At 45.8% G+C, this 20,770-nt stretch overlaps 1 protein-coding gene across 3 annotated transcripts in view; it reads right to left on the bottom strand.

Annotated features, from left to right (window-relative positions):
- The window catches only part of IGSF21 (immunoglobin superfamily member 21), a 298,172-nt gene extending 292,402 nt beyond the window's left edge, over nt 1–5,770 (bottom strand). For all 3 annotated transcript variants that reach the window (XM_033921577.1, XM_033921576.1, XM_033921578.1), the window contains exon 1: nt 5,485–5,770. Coding sequence is in view for 2 of the 3 variants with exons in the window: in XM_033921576.1 (XP_033777467.1) it covers nt 5,485–5,548 (64 nt within the window). In the remaining variant the exon portion in view is untranslated. The remainder of the gene's footprint in view (nt 1–5,484) is intronic.
- Nucleotides 5,771–20,770: the final 15,000 nt, after the last annotated feature.

Here is a 20,770-nt window from a genome sequence, read left to right as displayed (position 1 = left end):
AGGAGACAGCTTCATTATTGTCACGTAACGCGTCTCCTGTTAACTGAATCTCCTTGCTCCACGAAGAGCTAGACATTGGACTCCAAGTGTAGTTTCGCCTAAGTCTCACAGAAGGTTTTTTTCTGCTCCTCTCCCAGCTTTATCTCACTAATGAATTCAAAATGGCCACATCTGGTGCACCTCCACTTCATGGTGACCTTCTTGTGGGTGACAGAATGACGGTACTCTGGAGGAGACACCGCCTCATTTCAACTCCAGCATTCTATGATCCTAGAGGAGATACTTCAACTCACCAGATTAGAGGCCCTCCCCCCAACTGCCCCTCAACAGCTTCCAACTATCACAGAGAAACACAGAAACAACAGACCTTATTTTCTAATGAAAGAGGAGGTGGCACTTTTTAGTGTTTTGACTCACCAGTTTATTGAGGTTTGAGCCTTCAAGGACCAGAGTCCACATTATCAGCTAGAGATCCCTTTGTAGCATCCACCCACCACTTTCAAAGCATCATCTCTCCCTGTTGACCTCATGAGGTACAACTTGCAACTGCCACTGCTGCTTTTCTGGGGGGATAGTGGAAGGGTCCATGTTTTCACCCTATTTTTCTGACATATACATTAAAACCAGCAGGAAGCCTACTTCTTTCCTCTGGGTTACTATCATTGTTATTCCCCAAAAAAACAGAAGATGTCACCAACAGCTCTTTATAGGGCCACTAGGACCCAAAGAAGGAGCTAAGATAAAATCTCGGTCTCCTGGCATTGGCATCAGCCATGAGGCCAGCCCTCAAATTCGAGCTCCCTCCAACTCTTCCGTAAACATCTGAAAACTTGGCTTTTCTCAAAAATGTAACACTCTGGCACCCTAAAACCCTCTATATCTTCTTTACACTTAATCCTATAACCCTCCATTGGAGTTCCTTTCTATCTCAGCCCTGTAAACCGTGCCGAGCTCAACGATTGCAGAGAAGGTGCGGTATACAAACCTAAGGTTTAGTTTAGTCAAATGCCACACTGACAAGATCAAGAGGATTTGTGTACCTACAATAAACCTTAAGATGAGAAATCTAATCTTGCCTTTCTGAGCTGAAGTGATTTGAAGCCTTTTAAGAGATACCAGGAAAGATTTTTCTTTTCATATCTTTTTGAACTTCAAATGCAGACAATCAATAGAAGAATACCGGGGAGAACGGCCTCTGATTGACAGATATCATAAACATAATTTAAAGAATTGGGTACAAGTCTTGTCTAAAGAACTTTTGGATGGCTTTGTGCCCAATGAGGGAGGGAAATGAGGTATAATCACAGTCACATTGAACATGGTGGTGTTGGGGCTTAACATGAAAAAACTTCTTACAGAATCCTGAACGGGACCATACGTGGAGAGTGTAGCTTTATCATTACGTGTGAAGGCATATTTTAGATAGAATGTACAAACTGGATTGGGGTGTCCAAGTTGGGACTTGTCAAATTCCACTAGTATTTCAGAGCAGGACCTGCCAATGTAGAGTCTGATGTCAAAAAACATGAAGGCATAGTCATGTATGTGTCCGATACATAGAGCAGAAACATTGCTTTTTGAGGAGACAAAAGGCCCCAAATCTCCCCACAAAACAAACACCTTTCCATAACCCAGATATCCCTTCTGAAACTGGGAAGCACACATGTCTTTTAGCCCCACCCCAGTATCGTCCAAAACAGACCCAGACCATGTCTCCTTGCAATATGCAATTTGCAAATTGGACAGATATATCCTGACAGACCCATCTAAATGTTGGGTTTTGCATGTACAATTCACAATAGAGCTTCTGAAAGAAGCGTCTTAAACATAGAAACATAGAAGATGACGGCAGAAAAGGGCCACAGCCCATCAAGTCTGCTCACTCCAACAACCCTACCCCCTTGAATTTACCCCCCTAGAGATCCCACATGTGTATCCCATTTCCTTTTAAAATCCTTCACGCTGCTGGCCTGAATCACCTGAGGTGGAAGTTCATTCCAACGATCGACCACCCTTAAGGTTTAGTGAATTCCTGCGAATAGAGGAATAGCCCGAGCACAGTGGACTAAGAACTAGAGAAACTGGGCAAGTGCCTTAACCCTTTATTTGGCACTGTTGATCAGAAGCAACATGTGTCTTCTATGGCTCTTATGGCATCTCCAAATGCCTGTTGCTCTTGTTCAACATCAAGTGATGTAAAGCAGCCATTTCACCATCTGCCAATTAAAGGGTTAAACCTCCATTGCCCCAGGTATTAAGAAAAAACACTTTGACTGTACCGCAGAAGGTTGGTCCATCAAAAATCTTTAATAAAGGTAAAACTGCAGAGGGACGGACTGAGACTTACAGAAAACTGGCCTTGATCCAAATCAGTGCATGCACCCTCTTTGCTAGTGCACAATTTGACACACTTCAAGCAGCAGCAGCCTGGGATAGATATAGCAATGTGTGATAGATGCAGTAGGTGTGATAAATAGTTTCCCAGGATCCTTCTGTGACGCAAGTGGATGTGCCTGTAATGCCTGTTTTCCCCGTGACATTGCTTCTAGCCGATACACTGTTCTGCCATCCCGTGGTGAGGCTTGCAGTAAGAGAGAACGAAGGGAACATGTCTGAGATGCCCAGGTGGCATCTCATTGGCACCATCTGGAACAGAACCCAGAGGAAGGTGAATGAAGCAGTGGTGGAGAGCCAAACACCTGATTATTTCTCTGGCTCAAGAGTAAGAATTACTTGAACACAAACTGTGCCCAGTGTTGGCATTCATTACTACAGGAGGAGAAGGGGTAAAGAGGGAAGAAACCTCTCGACTTCTACCATCCTTCTCTCCCTCCAGATGAAACAGTCCCTGGGCCTCAAGGATTTCACTGCAACAGGCTTACTCTTTCTGAGGAAGCGTCTCAGCTCCCAGTAACATCTGTATTTAATCGGACTATTGACCAGTTTAAAAGCCCTTTGCTCTGGAGTTTTCAGACATAAAAGACAGAGAATGTCTTAAAGGCAGGAGCTGCTTAAAATGCTGCAGAGCTTCGGCTGGCTGCTTCCAGAAAGGCGCTTGCCAGCTTAAATGAGAATCACAAGTAGTTTAATGGTCCAATATGGCCCATTAGCTTCCAGTCAGGGAAATGTGGAGAGGACAGTAGTATTCCCACCTCTTTGCCCCTCTCAGAGACGTCATCTGTAACCTGCTTCTACTCTCCTGCCCTAGGATCAGCCCAAAAAACCTGCTGTCAAAAGGGAAGGGCTGAGCCTTCTTCCCCCCCCCCCCCCCCAAGCAGGTACAGCTAAGGGGGGACAAGAGAAGATACAGGCCTTTGATGAACCAGGGACTGACCAGATGGAGCTTCCAGAGCTAGCTTGGGATACTTATCATTTCATGCTTACAAATGCAGTCGCTCTCCTTTCCCCCTGCCCCGTCCAAGCCCAGTAAATCTGCATCGCAAACAGAAGACTTGTTGAGTTTCTCAGTGCTGTAAGGACTGAAAGACCCTAAACAAGACCCTTCGATATGTATTTTTATCATATCATCTTCCCATGACAAGCATGAAACCCTGCAGGGCTGACTTAATCACTAGGGCTGCCACCAAAGGCAAAATCAGAGCCTGACATCTACACACACACAGGCAGTCTCTTCCAGAATATCTCTCTCTGTCTCAAAATCTAAGTGGAGAGGGGAGAAGAGGTGAAGTTTTGCTATGGCGCTCCAAGGAAACTCCTCCTGGAGACGTGTACCTAGCGTGACACTCCAGGCCAACTTTATACCAAATTGATCTTTTTCATATTTCCCATCACACATGAAGCTGAAACTAAATATACAGCAAAGAAACAGCATTTCACTGGATCCATTTTAAACTAACACACCTGGCAAAAGCAGGGGGTTTTCTTTGCTTTTTAAGTGTATTGAAAAGTAACTTTCTTATTTGGTTTTCCATACTATTCTCCCAGGGGAGCTCAGAATGGTTCACATGAATTTATTCAGGTACTTGAGCTCTGGGACAATGGGGGGATTAAGTGACTTACCCAGGGTCACAGGGAGCAGTGTGGGTTTGAACCCATAATTCTAGGGTATTGAGGCTGTAGCTGTAACCACTGCACCAGAACCTGCCCAGTGGCCAGGACTGTCCCCCCCCCCCTCCCCCCTCTTTATTTGAGCCTGGTGAGACTCTCTTTCTCACTTTAGCCCAGTGCCCAGAATCCCTCTCTCATCCTCTTTAAAAAAAACAAAACATCAGCTGGAGATTGTAGAGCCTTTGTGATGTCACAAGCACAGCATTATGACGTCATAAGTATACCGGCAAATAGGAATCTCCAATCAGAGTCTAATATCACTTAAGTCTTTAGACGCCTTTTTGCTAATGATCAGAAAGAAGGGAATAGATCTTATATAGGTCAGCTACAAACTCTTGCAATACCTCACGTCTCCCCAGCTTGTGGTGCTTTTCACTAATTGCTTCGTTATTTGGAGATAGGCTGCCAAGTCCAAGGCAAATAAGTCTCTTTCAGCGGCCGAACTATGAGGCAGCTGCCTAGGACACGAACGAGTAACTGCAGCAAAAACAAAACAATGGATTCTGACAGTGGCACAAACTGAAACCCCTGTCAGAACAGACTCTGCCCTGCGTTTTTGTGGTGATGATAGCATTTGCTGACTTTAATTATCAAAGTCTTGGGGGACGGGGGGGGGGGGGGGTCAGGCTCCAGCCAGGACCCTTGTTGCACCATCTCTGCCTCTCTCTTACAGACATCCACGTCCACTCTCCCTTTCTCCAAGCACATTTTCAGTGGCAATATTACCATCAACCTGTTGTCCACCAGGGAGCTCTCATTAACCCTTTCAGGTCCCAAGTGAGAGTGCACAGCCAGGTTCAGACGCTGCAGCATAAATGCAGAGGAATCGCTCCGGAGAAGCAGCGGGGCTGAATCCGGCTCTCCAGCTCCAACCTGGCTGCCGAATTGCCCACAATTGGGCAAGATCCTGCCTGGGGTTTTGCAGGAGGATGCTCTGCTGGCTTTCTGCAATCTCCACGGATCCGAGGACAATGCCTGGAAGCCCCCAGATGCAAAACACCTGGCCACGGTCTGCAAAGCTCAGCGGCCCCCCAAAGAGGTCAAGAGTCGGGAACAAAGTTAGCAGAACCCAGTTCGAGCTCGAACTTGAGGGCCTGGAGAACAGCTGGTCCTGGTCCCTGGCTTATTCATTCAAGATTTCCACATTTGCACATCACTTGTCAAAAAAGTTGCATTTTTTAACACCCCCCCCCCCCCCACAGAGAAAAAAAAACCTGACCAATTCCTTCTCCCAAAGCATTCAGAGCCAGGAAGAAAAGGGTGAACACCTTACAGAGATGTAAGCAATAACTTCCAAGCCCCCCCCCCCCCAACATTCCGACTTTTCAAACGAGACGATTTCCACATTCGGATGCAACGACTACTAAAACGCGCAAGAAAATCTAGACGCCCAGGAAGGCGGCTTGTGCCACTTACCCAGCGCCGTGTCCAGCAGCTGCAGGAGCAGCCCGGTCACCCAGAGGCAGCTCGTGGTCCCCATGCTGCCCCCCGGACCCCGTCCTCCATGTGCTTCAGAACCGCCCGATGCCTGTCCTGGGCGCTCCGGCGATGGGCAGTGCCAGGCGAAGCGTGCAGGCTGCCCCCTGCATCATGCTACGGCCACTCGGGCACCAGCCCCGCTCCTGCTGCCTCTCGATTTCACGCACTTTCCCTAATCCTCCGCAGCTTCGTCCTTTAAGCTGATTTATTGCAGCCGGAGAGAAGCAGCAGCCCCCTCCACTTCCCCCCAGCTCCCCTCCTCCTGCCTGCCTGCCTGCCTGATTGCTTGCTGTACTTTCTTTATTAACCCTTCCAAGGCTGCACAAGCCTTCTGGATCCCGTGCCAGCCAGGTCAAGGAGCCTACACTGAAGGGGGAGATGGGGGGGAAGACGAAAGAGCCAGACCCCCCCCCCCCCAGTCCCAGCTACTGATTCAATTCAAAGACAAAACAAGAAAGCTAAATTCAGGAATCTAACATGACTGGAGCAGGACTAGGCAGACCAACATAAGAGCCGGGGGGGGGGGGAGGGGGGCAATCGTAGCATTAAACCAGAGATGAGAAAGGGTTCCATTAGTGTAGAACTGGTGGCCAAGGCCAGGAACAGACGATGGGGTTAGAATAGTCAGGGAGGGTGGTGGGGGGAGAGCCAAGGAAAGGTCCTATCAAACAGAAAGAGCGACCAACCCGAGGACAGGGACCACAGCAGAATGGGGCGCGAGAGGAGCAGTCAGGACCAGAATGCTAATCCAGCCTCTTAATGGATCCAGTAATAGCAGGGCTGGGATGGATGATCTGTGACATCACTCACCCAGCCTAATTCAAAAGACTTTCCAAGGGCACATTTTGCAGCTTATGGATTCCAGAAGGAGGCGCTCTTTGGCAGTGAATCTGGGAGACTGAGCTCATCTTGACCTACCCCCAAGAGGTATCATACTGGGGGGAGGTGTCTTCTTGTCCTCTAACATGGTGCAGGGTTGAAGAACAGTTGTTGTGGCCCCTGTACCCCCACCAGCGCCCATCTCTCAGCTCCTCTACTTACTCAGAGGATGGATTTGAAATCTGGACCGGGTGGGGCAAGGAGAATCTGTGGCAGGAAGAAATGCAGGATCAGCCCAAGGGGTTTTGTTTTGGCAAACCTTCCGTCATGATGCCTCCCAATCCCCTCCAAGGAGAGGTTCAAGGCCTTCCCCTCCCCTGTCCATCTCCCTTTCCCTTTCTTACCTGCTCCATCCTTAGCTGTCCAACCCCTTCCTCCCCTCCTCTGAGGTGTTCACTATCTCCTCTTAGCTGAAGGGTAGAAAGGCTTTGAGAGGTACCTGGAGGATGGAGAGGATGGAGAGGTGAATGAGAAGAAGAGGGCAGGAGAAGACAATGATCGTGGGGCGGAAAAGTAAGAAAATTTTATTTAAGTACAGTATATAGTTACATTTACTTAGGGCTCCTTTTACAAAGCCGGGGTAACGCAGGCCAGCGAGGTAAATGCTCCGATGCTCATAGGAATTCTATGGGACAGATTCTCTAAAGCTTCGATACCACGGTGGGAGCCATTTCTCAGCCTTATAGCATGCAAATGCTATGTGTGCAGAAAATCATCGGTAAAGGGAGGAATAGACTTAGTAGATAAGGGTAGATTGTTCACCCTCTCCAAGGTAGGCAGAATGAAAGGGCACCCTCTAAAATTGAAAGGGGAACGTAAGGAAGTTCTTCTTCACCCAGAGTGGTGGAAAACTGGAACGCTCTTCTGTTATAGAGGAAAACACCCTCCAGGGATTCAAGACAAAGTTAGATAAGTTCCTGCTGAACCAGAACGTATGCAGGTAGGGCTAGTCTCACTTAGGGCACTGGGCTTTGACCTAAGGGCCGCCGCGTGAGCGGACTGCTGGGCACAATGGACCACTGGTCTGACCCAGCAGCAGCAAATCTTATGTTCTTATAGAATCAGCTTCTATGAGTGTCTGAGCATTTACCTTGCCGGCTTACGGTAGAAACCTCAACCGCTGCTGTGTGAAAGTCAGTGTTAGTTATTATTCAGCACTGGTAGAAGGTTAGAGCGATGGTGCTGAGAATAAGAAGCGAGAGGGCATCTCTTTATTTTCCAGGGGTGTCCAACCGGCGGCCCCGGTCGAGGGCGATGCAGTGCTCTGTCTTGCTGCAGCGTTTGCGTGTTTCTGCGGCCCCAGGGAAGTCAAAAGGTTGGACACCCTTGGTCTAAACTGTAAGTTCTGTGGGGCAGGTACCTGAATACTTATCACCAGTGCCACCTGTGTCCAGTACAGCTACAAAAATGATGATTATTAGTGAACTTTGTACTGTCTCTGATTCTTTGTAACTAGAAACTGTGATCCATCACTTTACAGACTCAGGGAAGGGGTAAAACATGGACCTTAACTGCACATCCTTAAAAAGCTGCTTCCTTTGGTTTTTGACAGCTGCAGTTTCTGATTTCATGTCCGCGAGCTCTGCCATTTCTCACCCCACAGGTCTGTGCTGTTAATAATTACTTTGAGGAAACACTTCAGCTAAGGGAGATCTGTGTTTTACCCCAGTGCTGGTGCGGGAAGGGGTAAAATGCGGACCTCACGGATCTAAAACCGCATGTCCTTAAAAATCTGAGGTCTCTGACAGGTCCTAACCTATGCTGAGACTACAAGTGGCGCAGAGCTCAGATTTTTAAGGCTGTGCAGTTCAGATCCGTGTTTTACCCCTTCCCTGATGAAGGTCCATCAGAGTCAGTGGCATGGGGGGGGAGAGGGAATGGCACACATCCCTTCCCCCTACCTTGTAGCTCACCTCAGCTTCGGCACTCTCTCCGACAGGACTTCCTAGGCTCCGGTCCCGAAGTGACGTCATAGAGAGCACCACAGCTGACGTCATCAGCGAGTTTCTGGCTGCTTACGCCAAAGTTAAAAAGTTACAGGGGGAGAGAGGAGAAAAGGGGTGCACACGGCAGGGGGAGGAGAGCATGAGGGGGGGCCAGCAGCCCAAGGAAGACTGCCCCCTCCTCCCTTCCTATGCACTTGTCAGGTGAAATGAATGGCTGCTCTTTGCACCATTTGAGCCTCACAAGGAGACTGAAAGGGCCCAAATGCGGATTGGACCTTCCTTAGCTGAAGTGTTTCCTCCACGATCCGTCTGGTCCGCCTTTTACCAATTTCCCCATATCTGCTGCAAGAGAGTTTCTGCTAGGGCCTCTTTTTCTTCCTGGGGGTGGGACACCCCGACTGCCCCTCCCTCATCGGAGCCCAGTTTGAGCTGCAGCTGGGGCAGGAATTAGGAAGATGTTTGTAACCCAGTCCCGAGTTTATTCCCGAAAGAAAGTGTCTGTGATCTTAAATCAGTGAGGAATTGCCTCTATTTCCTCTCAGCCTCCTCCTCTGGCTGCTTTCTCGGTGTTGCTTCCCTTTTCATACTTTTTTTTTTTCTCTCTCTCTCTTTCTGATCTCTTCGCCCTCTTTCCACCTGATTTTTCTGACAAGAAAATGTTACTAATCACCAGGAATCAGGTTTGAAAAATGTGCAGAACCTTCTGGGTCAGTCCATCCTGCCAAACGTTGCCATTTTTCTTTGCCTTAGATCAGGGGTAGGGAACTCCGGTCCTTGAGAGCCATATTCCAGTCGGGTTTTCAGGATTTCCCCAATGAATATGCATGAGATCTATTTGCATACATTGCTTTCAATGCATATTCATTGGGGAAATCCTGAAAACCCGACTGGAATACGGCTCTCGAGGACCGGAGTTCCCTACCCCTGCCTTAGATGATATCACAATTCTCTTCTAAAACAACAAAACACGTCTACAAGTTAAACAAAAACACCAAATCATAACATGAAAATATAGCTTCTATAATTAATATTTTTTTATTCTTTTATTTTTGCATTTTCCTGGCTCAGATAAGGCTCCAATTGCCCAGTTGCAATGGTGCAAGTTCTCCTCTTGTTTACTTTGTATGAGCTCTGCAATTCTGCTTTCCTCGCTATTTGAATTGATAACCAATGACATTCTGTTGTCCGTAAAATGTTGTTGGTTCCTGACATGCAATTTCCATTCCTTCATAAACAGCAGAAAGGCACACATTGCAATTGTAATGGTCACAGTACTACGTGGTTGACCGTCATTCTTATACATAGGAACTTAGTAAATGGGAGAAGATAAAGGACCAGAATGGTCCATTTAGTCTGCCCAACTGTACCCACTTTAAAATTCATGATAAATTGTCTATTTTCTTAGATACTGTTGGGCCAGAGACGTAGAGGTCTACCCAGTTCTTTGCTTAGCTTTCAACTACTGACGTCTCCATTGAAGCTCACTCCGGCCCATCTAAACCATCCCAGCCATCAAAGCCCCCCAGCCCATCATAAGAACATAAGAATCAGAGCAATAGTCCATCTAGCCAAGTATCCCTCTGGTTTTACCATTTTCCTTTTCCTAGAAAAGATTTTGTTCTATATTAATGCCTTTCAAGTATCATATCTCCCATGTCATCAGGGCAGTACCACCAGTGTAGGGAGAGGGGCGGTCCGCCCCACGTGGACAGGAGAGAGCTGGACGAGGGACCCGCGGAGTTCAATACATCTCGAGCCGCGAGGCTCGTCTTCTGTTCCTGCCTGCCCTGCAGCTAACATATAGCCAATCGCAAGCGTTCCCCGATGTCAGCGCTGACGTCGGAGGGAGGGCTTAAGCAAAGCCTGCCCTCCGACGTCAGCGCTGACGTCGGAGAATACTTCCGGTCGGCTATTTGTGCGCGGCGGGGCAGGCAGGAAGCAGAAGACAGGCCTCGCGGCTTGAGCTTCGTTTTGCTGAGAAAGTTGCAAAGATGGGCTGGGAGGCAAACACGGAACACAAAAGGGGGGAGGGAGTGCGTTTTGGACACAAGGCATGAACTTGGGAGAGAGGAAGGGAGGGAAAGAGATGCTGAGGTGGGGGAGGGAATGGGTTTTTTGGACACAGAAGGCATGGACTTGGGAGAGAGGAAGGGAGGGACAGAGATGCTGAGGTGGGGGAGGGAATGCGTTTTTGGACACAGAAGGCATGGACTTGGGAGAGAGGAAGGGAGGGACAGAGATGCTGAGGTGGGGGAGGGAATGGGTTTTTGGACACAGAAGGCATGAACTTGGGAGCGAGGAAGGGAGGGAAAGAGATGCTGAGGTGGGGGAGGGAATGCGTTTTTGGACACAGAAGGCATGGACTTGGGAGAGAGGAAGGGAGGGAAAGAGATGCTGAGGTGGGGGAGGGAATGGGTTTTTGGACACAGAAGGCATGGACTTGGGAGAGAGGAAGGGAGGGAAAGAGATGCTGAGGTGGGGGAGGGAATGGGTTTTTGGACACAGAAGGCATGGACTTGGGAGAGAGGAAGGGAGGGAAAGAGATGCTGAGGTGGGGGAGGGAATGGGTTTTTGGACACAGAAGGCATGGACTTTGGAGAGAGGAAGGGAGGGAAAGAGATGGTTGTGTACACGGGGAATAGAAGAAAGGAGAATTTTTGGTCATAGGGAGGGAGTGAGGTACAGAGAGTGGCATACCAGGGTGGGGGGGGGGGGCGGTCTGCCCCACCTCGGGTTTACGTCCCAAGGGGGTGCACAGCTGGCCACCCTCCAGTGTTGTCCCTAGGCCGGCAAACTGCGGCTCTTTAGCCACTTGAGTGCCACCGCCGCCAACGGTGGTGTTGGCGGTGGCAGCATTATAAAATACTTTCTTTGTGTTTATTTGATTCCTATTCAAGAGAATTACTTTATATATAGTCAATATAGGCACAGAGTTAAATTTTTTAACATTTTCTAATGGTGGTGTGCCTCGTGATTTTTTTCATGAAACTAGTGTGCCTTTGCCCAAAAAAGGTTGAAAAACACTGTTCTAGAGTATACATTTTCAGGGCTTCCAATATTTCTTCATTGTCTTTTGGCACAACCCCCCTACCATTCTTGTCGCCTTTCTCTGGATCACTTCAAGTCTTCTTATATCCTTTGCAAGACACGGTCTCATCAATGACCTATGCAGGGACATCAACACCTTCGTCCTTCTACTGGTTATGCCTCTTTCTATACAGCCTAGCAATCCTTCTGGCAACAGCCACCGCCTTGTCACGCTGTTTATTTGCCTTTAGATCTTCCAACACTATCACCCCAAGGTCCTTTTCCTCATCCGTGCATATCAGCCTCTCACCTCCTAGCACGGATTTCTAATCTCCAAATGCATCACTCTGCACTTCTTTGCATTGAATTTTAGTTGCCAGACATTACCATTCTTCTAACTTTTGCAGATCCTTTTTCATGTTTTCCACTTCCTCCTTGGTGTTTACTCTGTTATAAATCTTGGTATCATCCTCAAAAAAGCAAACCTTTCCTTCGAACCCTTCGTCAATATTGCTCACAAACATAATGAACAGGATCAGCCCCAGGTCTCAGACTGGTGCCATGGAACTTGCTGGGGCGATGAAACTGAAAATAAGCTGTTGTAATAAGTTTGTAAGGATGCCCCAAATGCACAGCCAGGTGTGTCAGACAAGCACATCTGGTTCAAATTCATTTGAAAGCATCCAGGGCCTGTTGGAAAGCAGTTAAGGTGGAGCCAGGATCATTTATCAAGTTCACAGCGAGAGCTTTGAGATAAATTCTCTCAGTTGACATTTCTGACTGTCTCATCATGCTTGTGATGGATGCGGGAGAGAAAGGCAGAGCTTGGTCAAAGTGTGCCCAGACTTTCAGCACTCTGGATCCTACCAACTGACTGATGGAGCTCAGTGGTTCCCAACCCTGTCCTGGAGGACCACCAGCCAGTCCGGTTTTCAGGACAGCCCTAATGAATATGCACGGGGCAGATTTGAATGTCTGTCTCCTCCATTATATGCAAATCTCTCTCATGCATATTCATTAGGGCTATCCCAAAAACCTGACTGGAACCACTGATTGTAAATAATGACCAGAAAGTGGCCCCAACATTACTGATTATAATGAGTGCTTTGCAGAGCAGATCTTCTATTACATTCAGACATGGGCTTTACGAGGGAACTGCTCTCCTCCTCCCCCCTTACCAACCCTCGGCATCTATCAGCAACAGCCCAATATTTCTTCTCCTCCCAGCCCCCAGCAGCAGTATCACTGTATCAGTAGTACTTCCCAGTTCCTAGCTATCTTGTGAACGTCTTTAATGAAATCCTTGTCCATTTTTTCCACAGGCCTGCATATCACACTATTCCCTCTTTCCAGATTAACCCCCTATATCTTGCAATTCTGTCACTTTAATATTATCCTTAACATATAACACCACTCATCTACCCTTTTTACCTACCTTGTCCCTCCTGCATAGATTATAGCCAAGTATAACCACGTCTCCATGACCGTCACTAAATCTACATAAGTACATAAGAACATAAGCAATGCCTCTGCTGGGTCAGACCTGAGGTCCATCGTGCCCAGCAGCCCGCTCACGCGGCGGCCCAACAGGTCCAGGACCTGTGCAGTGATCCTCTATTTATACCCTTCTAGCCCCCTTTCCAGCAGGAAATTGTCCAATCCTTTCTTAAACCCCAATACTGTACTCTGCTCTATTACGTCCTCTGGAAGCGCATTCCAGGTATCCACCAAACGTTGGGTAAAGAAGAACTTCCTAGCATTCGTTTTGAATCTGTTCCCTTTCAACTTTTCCGAATGCCCTCTTGTTCTTTTATTTTTTGAAAGTTTGAAGAATCTGTCCCTCTCTATTCTCTCTATGCCCTTCATGATCTTATAAGTCTCTATCATATCCCCTCTAAGTCTCCTCTTCTCCAGGGAAAAGAGACCCAGTTTCTCCAATCTCTCAGCGTATGAAAGGTTTTCCATCCCTTTTATCAGATGTGTCATTCTCCTCTGAACCCTCTCAAGTAACGCCATATCCTTCTTGAGGTACGGCGACCAATATTGGACGCAGTATTCCAGATGCAGGCGCACCATTGCCCGATACAACGGCAGGATAACTTCTTTCGTCCTGGTTGTAATACCCTTCTTGATTATACCTAGCATTCTATTCGCTCTCTTAGCGGCCGCTGCGCAATGTGCCGTCGGCTTCATTGCCATGTCCACCATTACCCCCAAGTCCCTTTCTTGGGTACTCTCATTCACTAACATCCCTCCCATTGTATAGTTGTACCTCGGGTTTCTGCTTCCCAGATGCAATACTTTACATTTCTCAACGTTGAACTTCATCTGCCATCTCGTCACCCATTCCCCTAGGGTTTGTTCAACCCTAACCCTTTGCAATTCTTCGCAGTCTTCTTTAGTCTGAGCTCCACTAAATAGTTTGGTGTCGTCCGCAAATTTTATTATCTCACGCTTTGTCCCTGTTTCTAGATCATTTATGAATATATTAAATAGCAGCGGCCCGAGCACCGAGCCCTGCAGAACACCACTCGTGACCCTCCTCCAGTCCGAGTAATGGCCCTTCACCCCTACCCTCTGTTTCCTACCCGCCAACCAGTTTCTGATCCATCTATGTACGTCTCCGTCCACCCCATGGTTCTTCAGTTTCCGGAGTAGACGCTCATGAGGCACCTTGTCAAAGGCTTTTTGGAATTCTGCTTCTACTATTAGAGCTTCTAGATCTAGAATTTTGTTACCCATACTATGGGCATTGGTATACAATGCTTTCCAGCCATCACTCTTTTGTCTCATTTCCCAATAACTGTATTTGTCGTCCTATATTCATGAGAATGATTAATTACCTTGGGGCATTTTATACCCATTCTCAGTAAATTTAGTTTAAAACCTCAGAAAATGCTTTTCGTGGAAAGGGTGGTGAATGCATGGAAAGGCCTCCTGGTGGAGGTACTAGAGATGAAAATTGTGTCTGAAGTCACAAAAGCTTGGGATAAGTTTATGTTTATTAAAATACTTGACATCCCACAAATGCTAAAAATAGACCAAACCAGCTTACAATAAAAACAATTTGATCCAAACAAAAGAATTCCAATTCATGATATGAGAAAAAAGAGGCAACCACACAAGCAAATATAGACATGTACACAAGCTTAACAGTGTGATTCTTCCCAAGTGCCAACCCTCCACAGATCCTCTGGATAAAACAACACTGGATCTCTAAGGGAGAGGAAGAGAGAGTTGTCAGCATGTTTCTATCCTGTCTTTCCTGCACAGATTATTGCCCAATCATGGTTCTCTGTGAACTTGGGACCTGGGTTGGCCACTGTTGGAAACAGGATCCTGGGCTTGATGGACCCTCGATCTGTCCCAGTATGGCAATTCTTATGTTATGTTCTTATGAACCAAGTCACTAAATCTAGCTCAGCCTCTTCCTTCAGAGCCTCTAGATCCAGAACCTTGTTTCCCATTCTTCGAGCTTTTGTATCTACTGCTTTCCAGACATTGCCCCCTTTTCCCATTAGTGTAGAGGTATTTAGTGACTCACTTACCTGAGAGTTGACACTCAACTTGGGGCTTTGATCACCCTTCCCCAACGATTCTAGTTTAAACCATTCTGCTGATGAAGACACTTCTTCCCATGCTCAGCAGCCCTTGGAAAATCATCCCATGGTTCAGGGTCCATCTGTACAGTCTTACTTTCATCTCCAGGAAGCGAGTTTCTCTGTCTTGGTAATTACCATCAACAGGGAGGATTGCCAAGAAAACCACGTGTGCAACTTTCTGCTTCACCTTTTCTCCCAAAGCCATGAAGTTGATTTTGATACGTTCAGATGGATACTTAGCAGTATCACTCACATATGTATTTGTTAAAGTATCTATATTGATAAATGTGTATATCGTAATTAAATCTGTGTAGTGATCCCAACTATTATCTGCAGTATTTTGCTGCTGATTTTATATTTCAGTTCTATTCTGGTATACTTGAAACAGTAAAATTATGGGAACTAAAAAAAGACATTAACATAATATTATCAGCATTGGTAGCATATTCAGAACTGATTTTTGGTAGGCCCCAGATTAACATGGATATATATCGTAAGTTCTAATCGACAAGTCCATGAAGCCATCTGTACAATGTGCTGCGGCAGCGAAAAGGCCGAACAGAATGCTAGGAATGATCAAGAAGGGGATCACGAACAGATTGGAGAAGGTTATCATGCCGCTGTACCGGGCTATGGTGTGCCCTCATCTGGAGTACTGCGTACATGAAGAAGGACATGGTACTACTCGAAAGGGTCTAGAGAAGAGCGACAAAGATGGTTAAGAGGTTGGAGGAGCTGCTGTACAGTGAAAGATTAGAGAAACTGGGCCTCTTCTCCCTCAAACAGAGGAGATTGAGAGGGGACATGATTGAAACATTCAAGGTACTGAAGGGGATAGACTTAGTAGATAAGGACAGGTTGTTCACCCTCTCCAAGGTAGGGAGAACGAGAGGACACTCTCTAAAGTTGAAAGGGGATAAATTCCGTACAAACGTAAGGAAATTCTTCTTCACCCAGAGAGTGGTAGAAAACCGGAAACGCTCTTCCAGAGGCTGTTATAGGGGAAAACACCCTCCAGGGTTTCAAGACAAAGTTGGACAAATTCATGCTAAACTGGTGAGACTGGACTCATTTGGAGCACTGGTCTTTACCTTGGAGCCGCCACATGAGCGGACTGCTGGGCAGGATAGACCATTGGTCTGACTTAGCAGTGGCAATTCTTAAGTTCTATGTTCTAAGTCTCAGCTATGCTAGTTGTGCTTTTACTGATAAGGAAGAATTGATATTGGAGTCCACTTGACTGCAGGTTTACAAGTAGTCTGCAATGGCAGCAATCACACTACATGGTGATACTTTAAATATTTTAATGTCAAACACTTAGCAACTCTAAACCACATTTATGGTAACAGAAATATTCAATTATATGTAAAGATGTCTCAAGAGGCAGAATGTTGTAACTCAAGTCTACTGTGCAAAGACAAATATCTCAAAACACATCACAGTACCCTGCAAAGTGTTTTAAAACCTCCTGATGTTATGACAAAATAATATAAACAGATATCGGAAGCTGAGAGATTGGTTTCTATGTTGTCATATTTGGCAAAAGCTTCTCACATGCAATATTCTGTTCAGATACATCTGCAAATACTAGACTTTTGCCCATTTTTTCAATAAATGGGTCACCATTAGAGGCTGTGGCAGCCATTTTGAGTGTGGTTCACTCTTGCCCTGACTACACCACAAGACCACCAGAGATTGTATGATAGGCTGGGGTGGGGGCTTTGGGTGGATGGTACTTGGGGAGGGGCTGATCCTGCTTGAGAGGAGGGGATAAACTTCAAAGTTTTGGCTTCTGCTGAAAACATAGGGAAATTCTCAAACTGAAAACAAGCTGAAAATGGATTTCGAGCCAATTTTGCTGCTGAAAGTGAAATAAAAAAAATGTGGTCAGCTTCTACACCACTGTGAATGTTGGACCCATGTTCAGTGCCATTGCTATCTGGATGATGACGCTAGCGGTACCAATGTTTTTAAGCACCATGGCCAGAGTCAAGGCTGCTGCTGAATATTGATTTGCAAGTTTTCCGATCTGTGTTGTAAGAACTAACGCAGTCACTAATTCTAAGCACTTTAGATTACTGTAACATCCTGTAAGAAAAGCATCAAGGGGTTGCAAGTTATTCAAAATACCGCGGTTCGTTTGATATTCAGTCTGAAAAAATTCGACCATGTGACAATATATTGCCAAAAATTGCACTGGCTGCCAATTGTTTAAGTTTGGTTGTATCTGTTTTAAGTCTTTACATAGATATTTTCTTGACCACTTTGAATTTGTTAATAGAAAACGCCCTACACGGGGTTCGCGGATATTTGGCTTTCCATTTAGTAAGGGATGTGTTTACAAATGATTCTTGGGCAGAATTCTATTTTATCAGACCGGTATATGGGATAAACATCTTGGTAATTTTATATTAAGTTCTAACACCTATCTGGCATTTTAGAAAATTGTTAAAAACATACTTTGGTAAATATTTTAACTAACAGATTGTAATTCACTCTGTAAACTGCACAGAATTGAGAGGTGGCTGTAGTATACAAGCATATTATTATGTTATGTAATAAATTAAATATAATATTGCAAAAACTCCAATTAAGTACAGCTGAGAGTCTGCTCAAATGGAAGAAAAGCCTCAGGTTTTACCGGCAGAGCTCAAGCTCAAGCCACCACCACCACCACCACATCATTGGCAAAAAACTTCCATAGAGTGACAATCCACTATTGAGGTTTAGAAATGGTTGAGGACTGAGATTTTTGTGCAACTGAAACCACTGTGAGTATTTGAAGCAGTCTGTTATTTTGCTGACGTTTCACGGCACTAAGCCGTTTCTTCAGGGCTATTGTGACCTTGCTTAGATTTTCACAGAGTGACAGTGTTGTGCTCACGAACCCACTCAGCATGCTAATGGATAATTCAATTTTTGTGCACAGACCAGGCAGGTGAAGAATGGGTTCTTCTGACCAATGGACTAACACACCAGTGGACCTGGGAGGTGTGTCCCAGGGCTGGTGCAAGTTCAAATTCCTCTTACTGACTTACAAGTGCATTCACTCTGTAACCCCTCAATATCTCTCCTCACTTATCTCCCCCTTTGCTGTGCCCTTCTCCTCCACTGCCAACTCCAGACTCATTTCCTTCTTTCTTGCCGCACCATATGCCTGGAACAGGCTGCCAGAGTCAACACGTCATGCTCCGTCTGTAGCGGTATTCAAATCCATGATAAAAGTCCAATTTTTTGAAGCTGCTTGCAACTCTTAACTCCTCCCACCATTAGTTTACCTTTCCCATCGTATCATTCCTTCCGATAGAAACTCCCCAAACCTGTGATGTCCTGTCTGTCTGTCCAAATTACATTGGAAGCTCTCCTGAGCAGAGACGGTCTATTGACTATTAAATGTACAGCACTACAGAAATGATAACTAGTAGCAGCAGAAGACATGGCCATAGAGCTCCCAGCAGGCTGTCTTAATCTGGTCTCAGCTACCCTCCTTCCCTAGGTCCCAGCAGCAAGTAGCTTTAGATCTGGATAAAACAGTTGGGTAGTCCTGTTATTCCACTTTTAAGGTAATAACGAAAAATGATGCCTTTTTGTTGGAATACTTTACTACATTTGTTGACTAGCTTTCAAAGGCAGAAATGAGCCCCTTCTCTAAACAAGGAATAACCAAAGGTTCCTCTTTCTTACCCGCACGTATATAATAAAGATGTTTATTTTTTTATCACTCTAGTTCTCAGGGACCCGGATGTTTGTCCTATATACTTTAATTTGCAAGGACTTTACAAATGTTGATGCATTATTTATTCTGGTGTGCTTGCAAATTAAAATATATAGGACATACATCTGGGTCTACGAGAAACAGAATGATAGAACGTCATCACTGTATGTGTCGGTAAGAAAGAGACACCTTTGGAACATTGTACGTGTACATTTCTATAGCGCTGCTAGACATATGCAGCACTGTGCATCAAACATGTAAGAGACAATCCCTGCTCAATAGAGCTTACAGTCTAATTAAGACAGACCAACAGGACAAACAGAGGTTAGGGGATTTCCATAAACACGAGAACAGTTGGTTGCTTTAACTATAGATCAGGGGTGTCCAACCTTTTGGTGTCTTTGGGCCACATTGGCTGAAAAAAATGTTTCTGGGGCCGCACAAATGTGCAAAAGCTGCAGCAAGACAGAGGAGGGAGCTGGCAAGACAGTAAACACCCGGGGGCAGCAGAGGAAAACACTGCATCACCCTTGACCGGGGCCACAGGTTGGACACCCCTGCTATAGATCATACAGAAAAGGAACAACAGAAGGATCATACAGAAGGAACAACCAATAGTTGCTTGGATTAAGATCTCAGAGAGCGAGAGGGCACACATGACTCCAATAAAGAAGCCAATGGGGAGACATCTGAATTATGAGGAATACCACCAATTACTCATTTCTTTCTCTATATCTCCAAAATCCGACCATCTCTGAACACACTACCAAAACCCTTACCACCTAAACTTGCAGATCTTCCATGTAATCGTCTTTCCCCTTCAATCTGTTCAAAATTCTGCCGCTTAACTTATGCTTATATCACCCCTGTCCTCCCTCTCCATTTCCGCAAACAGTTCAAACTCCTATTAACTTACAAGTGCATTCACTCTTATTTTTTTCTATACTGCTCCCTGGGAACTCCGTTCATCGGGCAAGTCTCTCTTATCTGTACCCTTCTCCTCTACAGACTGTACATTCCTTCTCTCTTGCCTGAGTCAGTACGTCAAGCTCCATCCCTGGCAGTATTCAAATCCAGACTAAAAGCCCATCTTTTCTAGCTTGCTTTTAACTCCTAACCCCCACTCACTTGTATAGTACCACACCTGAGAAACTCCCTAACCCCCTACTTGTCCTGTTTGTCTGTTTGATTAGATTGTAAGCTCTACCGAGCAGGAACTGTCTTGAATGTTTTAATGTACAATACTGCCTACCGTCTAGCAGCGCTATAGGAATGATAAGAGCTAGTTTGTGGAGAAAGAGGGTATAGGGATATGCTGAATTGGAAAAACCAAATGGCTAGAGTTAACTGGAATATGTTAGCTTTAGAAAATGTGCATTGTAAATATCTTTGAATTTTGTTCTGAACAAGAAGAAATGCTTTTATTTTTTCAATGTTGTAGTACAGCGTTGAAGTTCTCAGTTCCTCTGTCTGTCTATCTTTTTCTATGCACAAATAAATATGCATAGAGTTTTACTCGACCACAAAGAGCAAGGCAGAGCAGCGGTCATGAACAGGCAGGAGTCCCCTGGTCCTGCTGGAAAGAAAAGCAGCAGTGAAAGTCAAGAGCTGGAAATGCCTATGTCTCTCAAAGAAGAAAAGGGATATTGCCACCAAAAAGGAAGGGGAGGGGCTAAAGAAGGAAATGGGAAGGGCAGGAGCATAAAGAAAGGAATAAAAGAAGGGTTATAAATTAGGGCATGGGCAGAATTAGAGGAGGATGGATGAGAGACAAAGCAGGGAAACAGGGAATGAAAGGTGGTAATAAAAAAAGGGGAGAAAGTGCAAGGAGGAGAGAGCATGAGTGGATAAAAGGCAAGGATGGAGTGCAAACCAAAGTATGGTAAAAGGTAGGGAAGGGGTTAGTGCAAGAGGGTGGGAGGGTCAAGGAAAAATAGAAATATGATGGCAGATAAAGGCCAAATGACCAATCCAGTCTAGGGTATCATTTTTCAGGCCACAAAAATCCAGACCCATGGCCCTGTACTATTCCACCTCCAGCCCTGGGTTTTGGT

This window comes from Geotrypetes seraphini, chromosome 15, assembly GCF_902459505.1.
Source record: "Geotrypetes seraphini chromosome 15, aGeoSer1.1, whole genome shotgun sequence".
In the NCBI taxonomy this organism is placed as follows: domain Eukaryota; kingdom Metazoa; phylum Chordata; class Amphibia; order Gymnophiona; family Dermophiidae; genus Geotrypetes; species Geotrypetes seraphini.
This window is presented reverse-complemented; position numbering and strand designations above follow the sequence as displayed.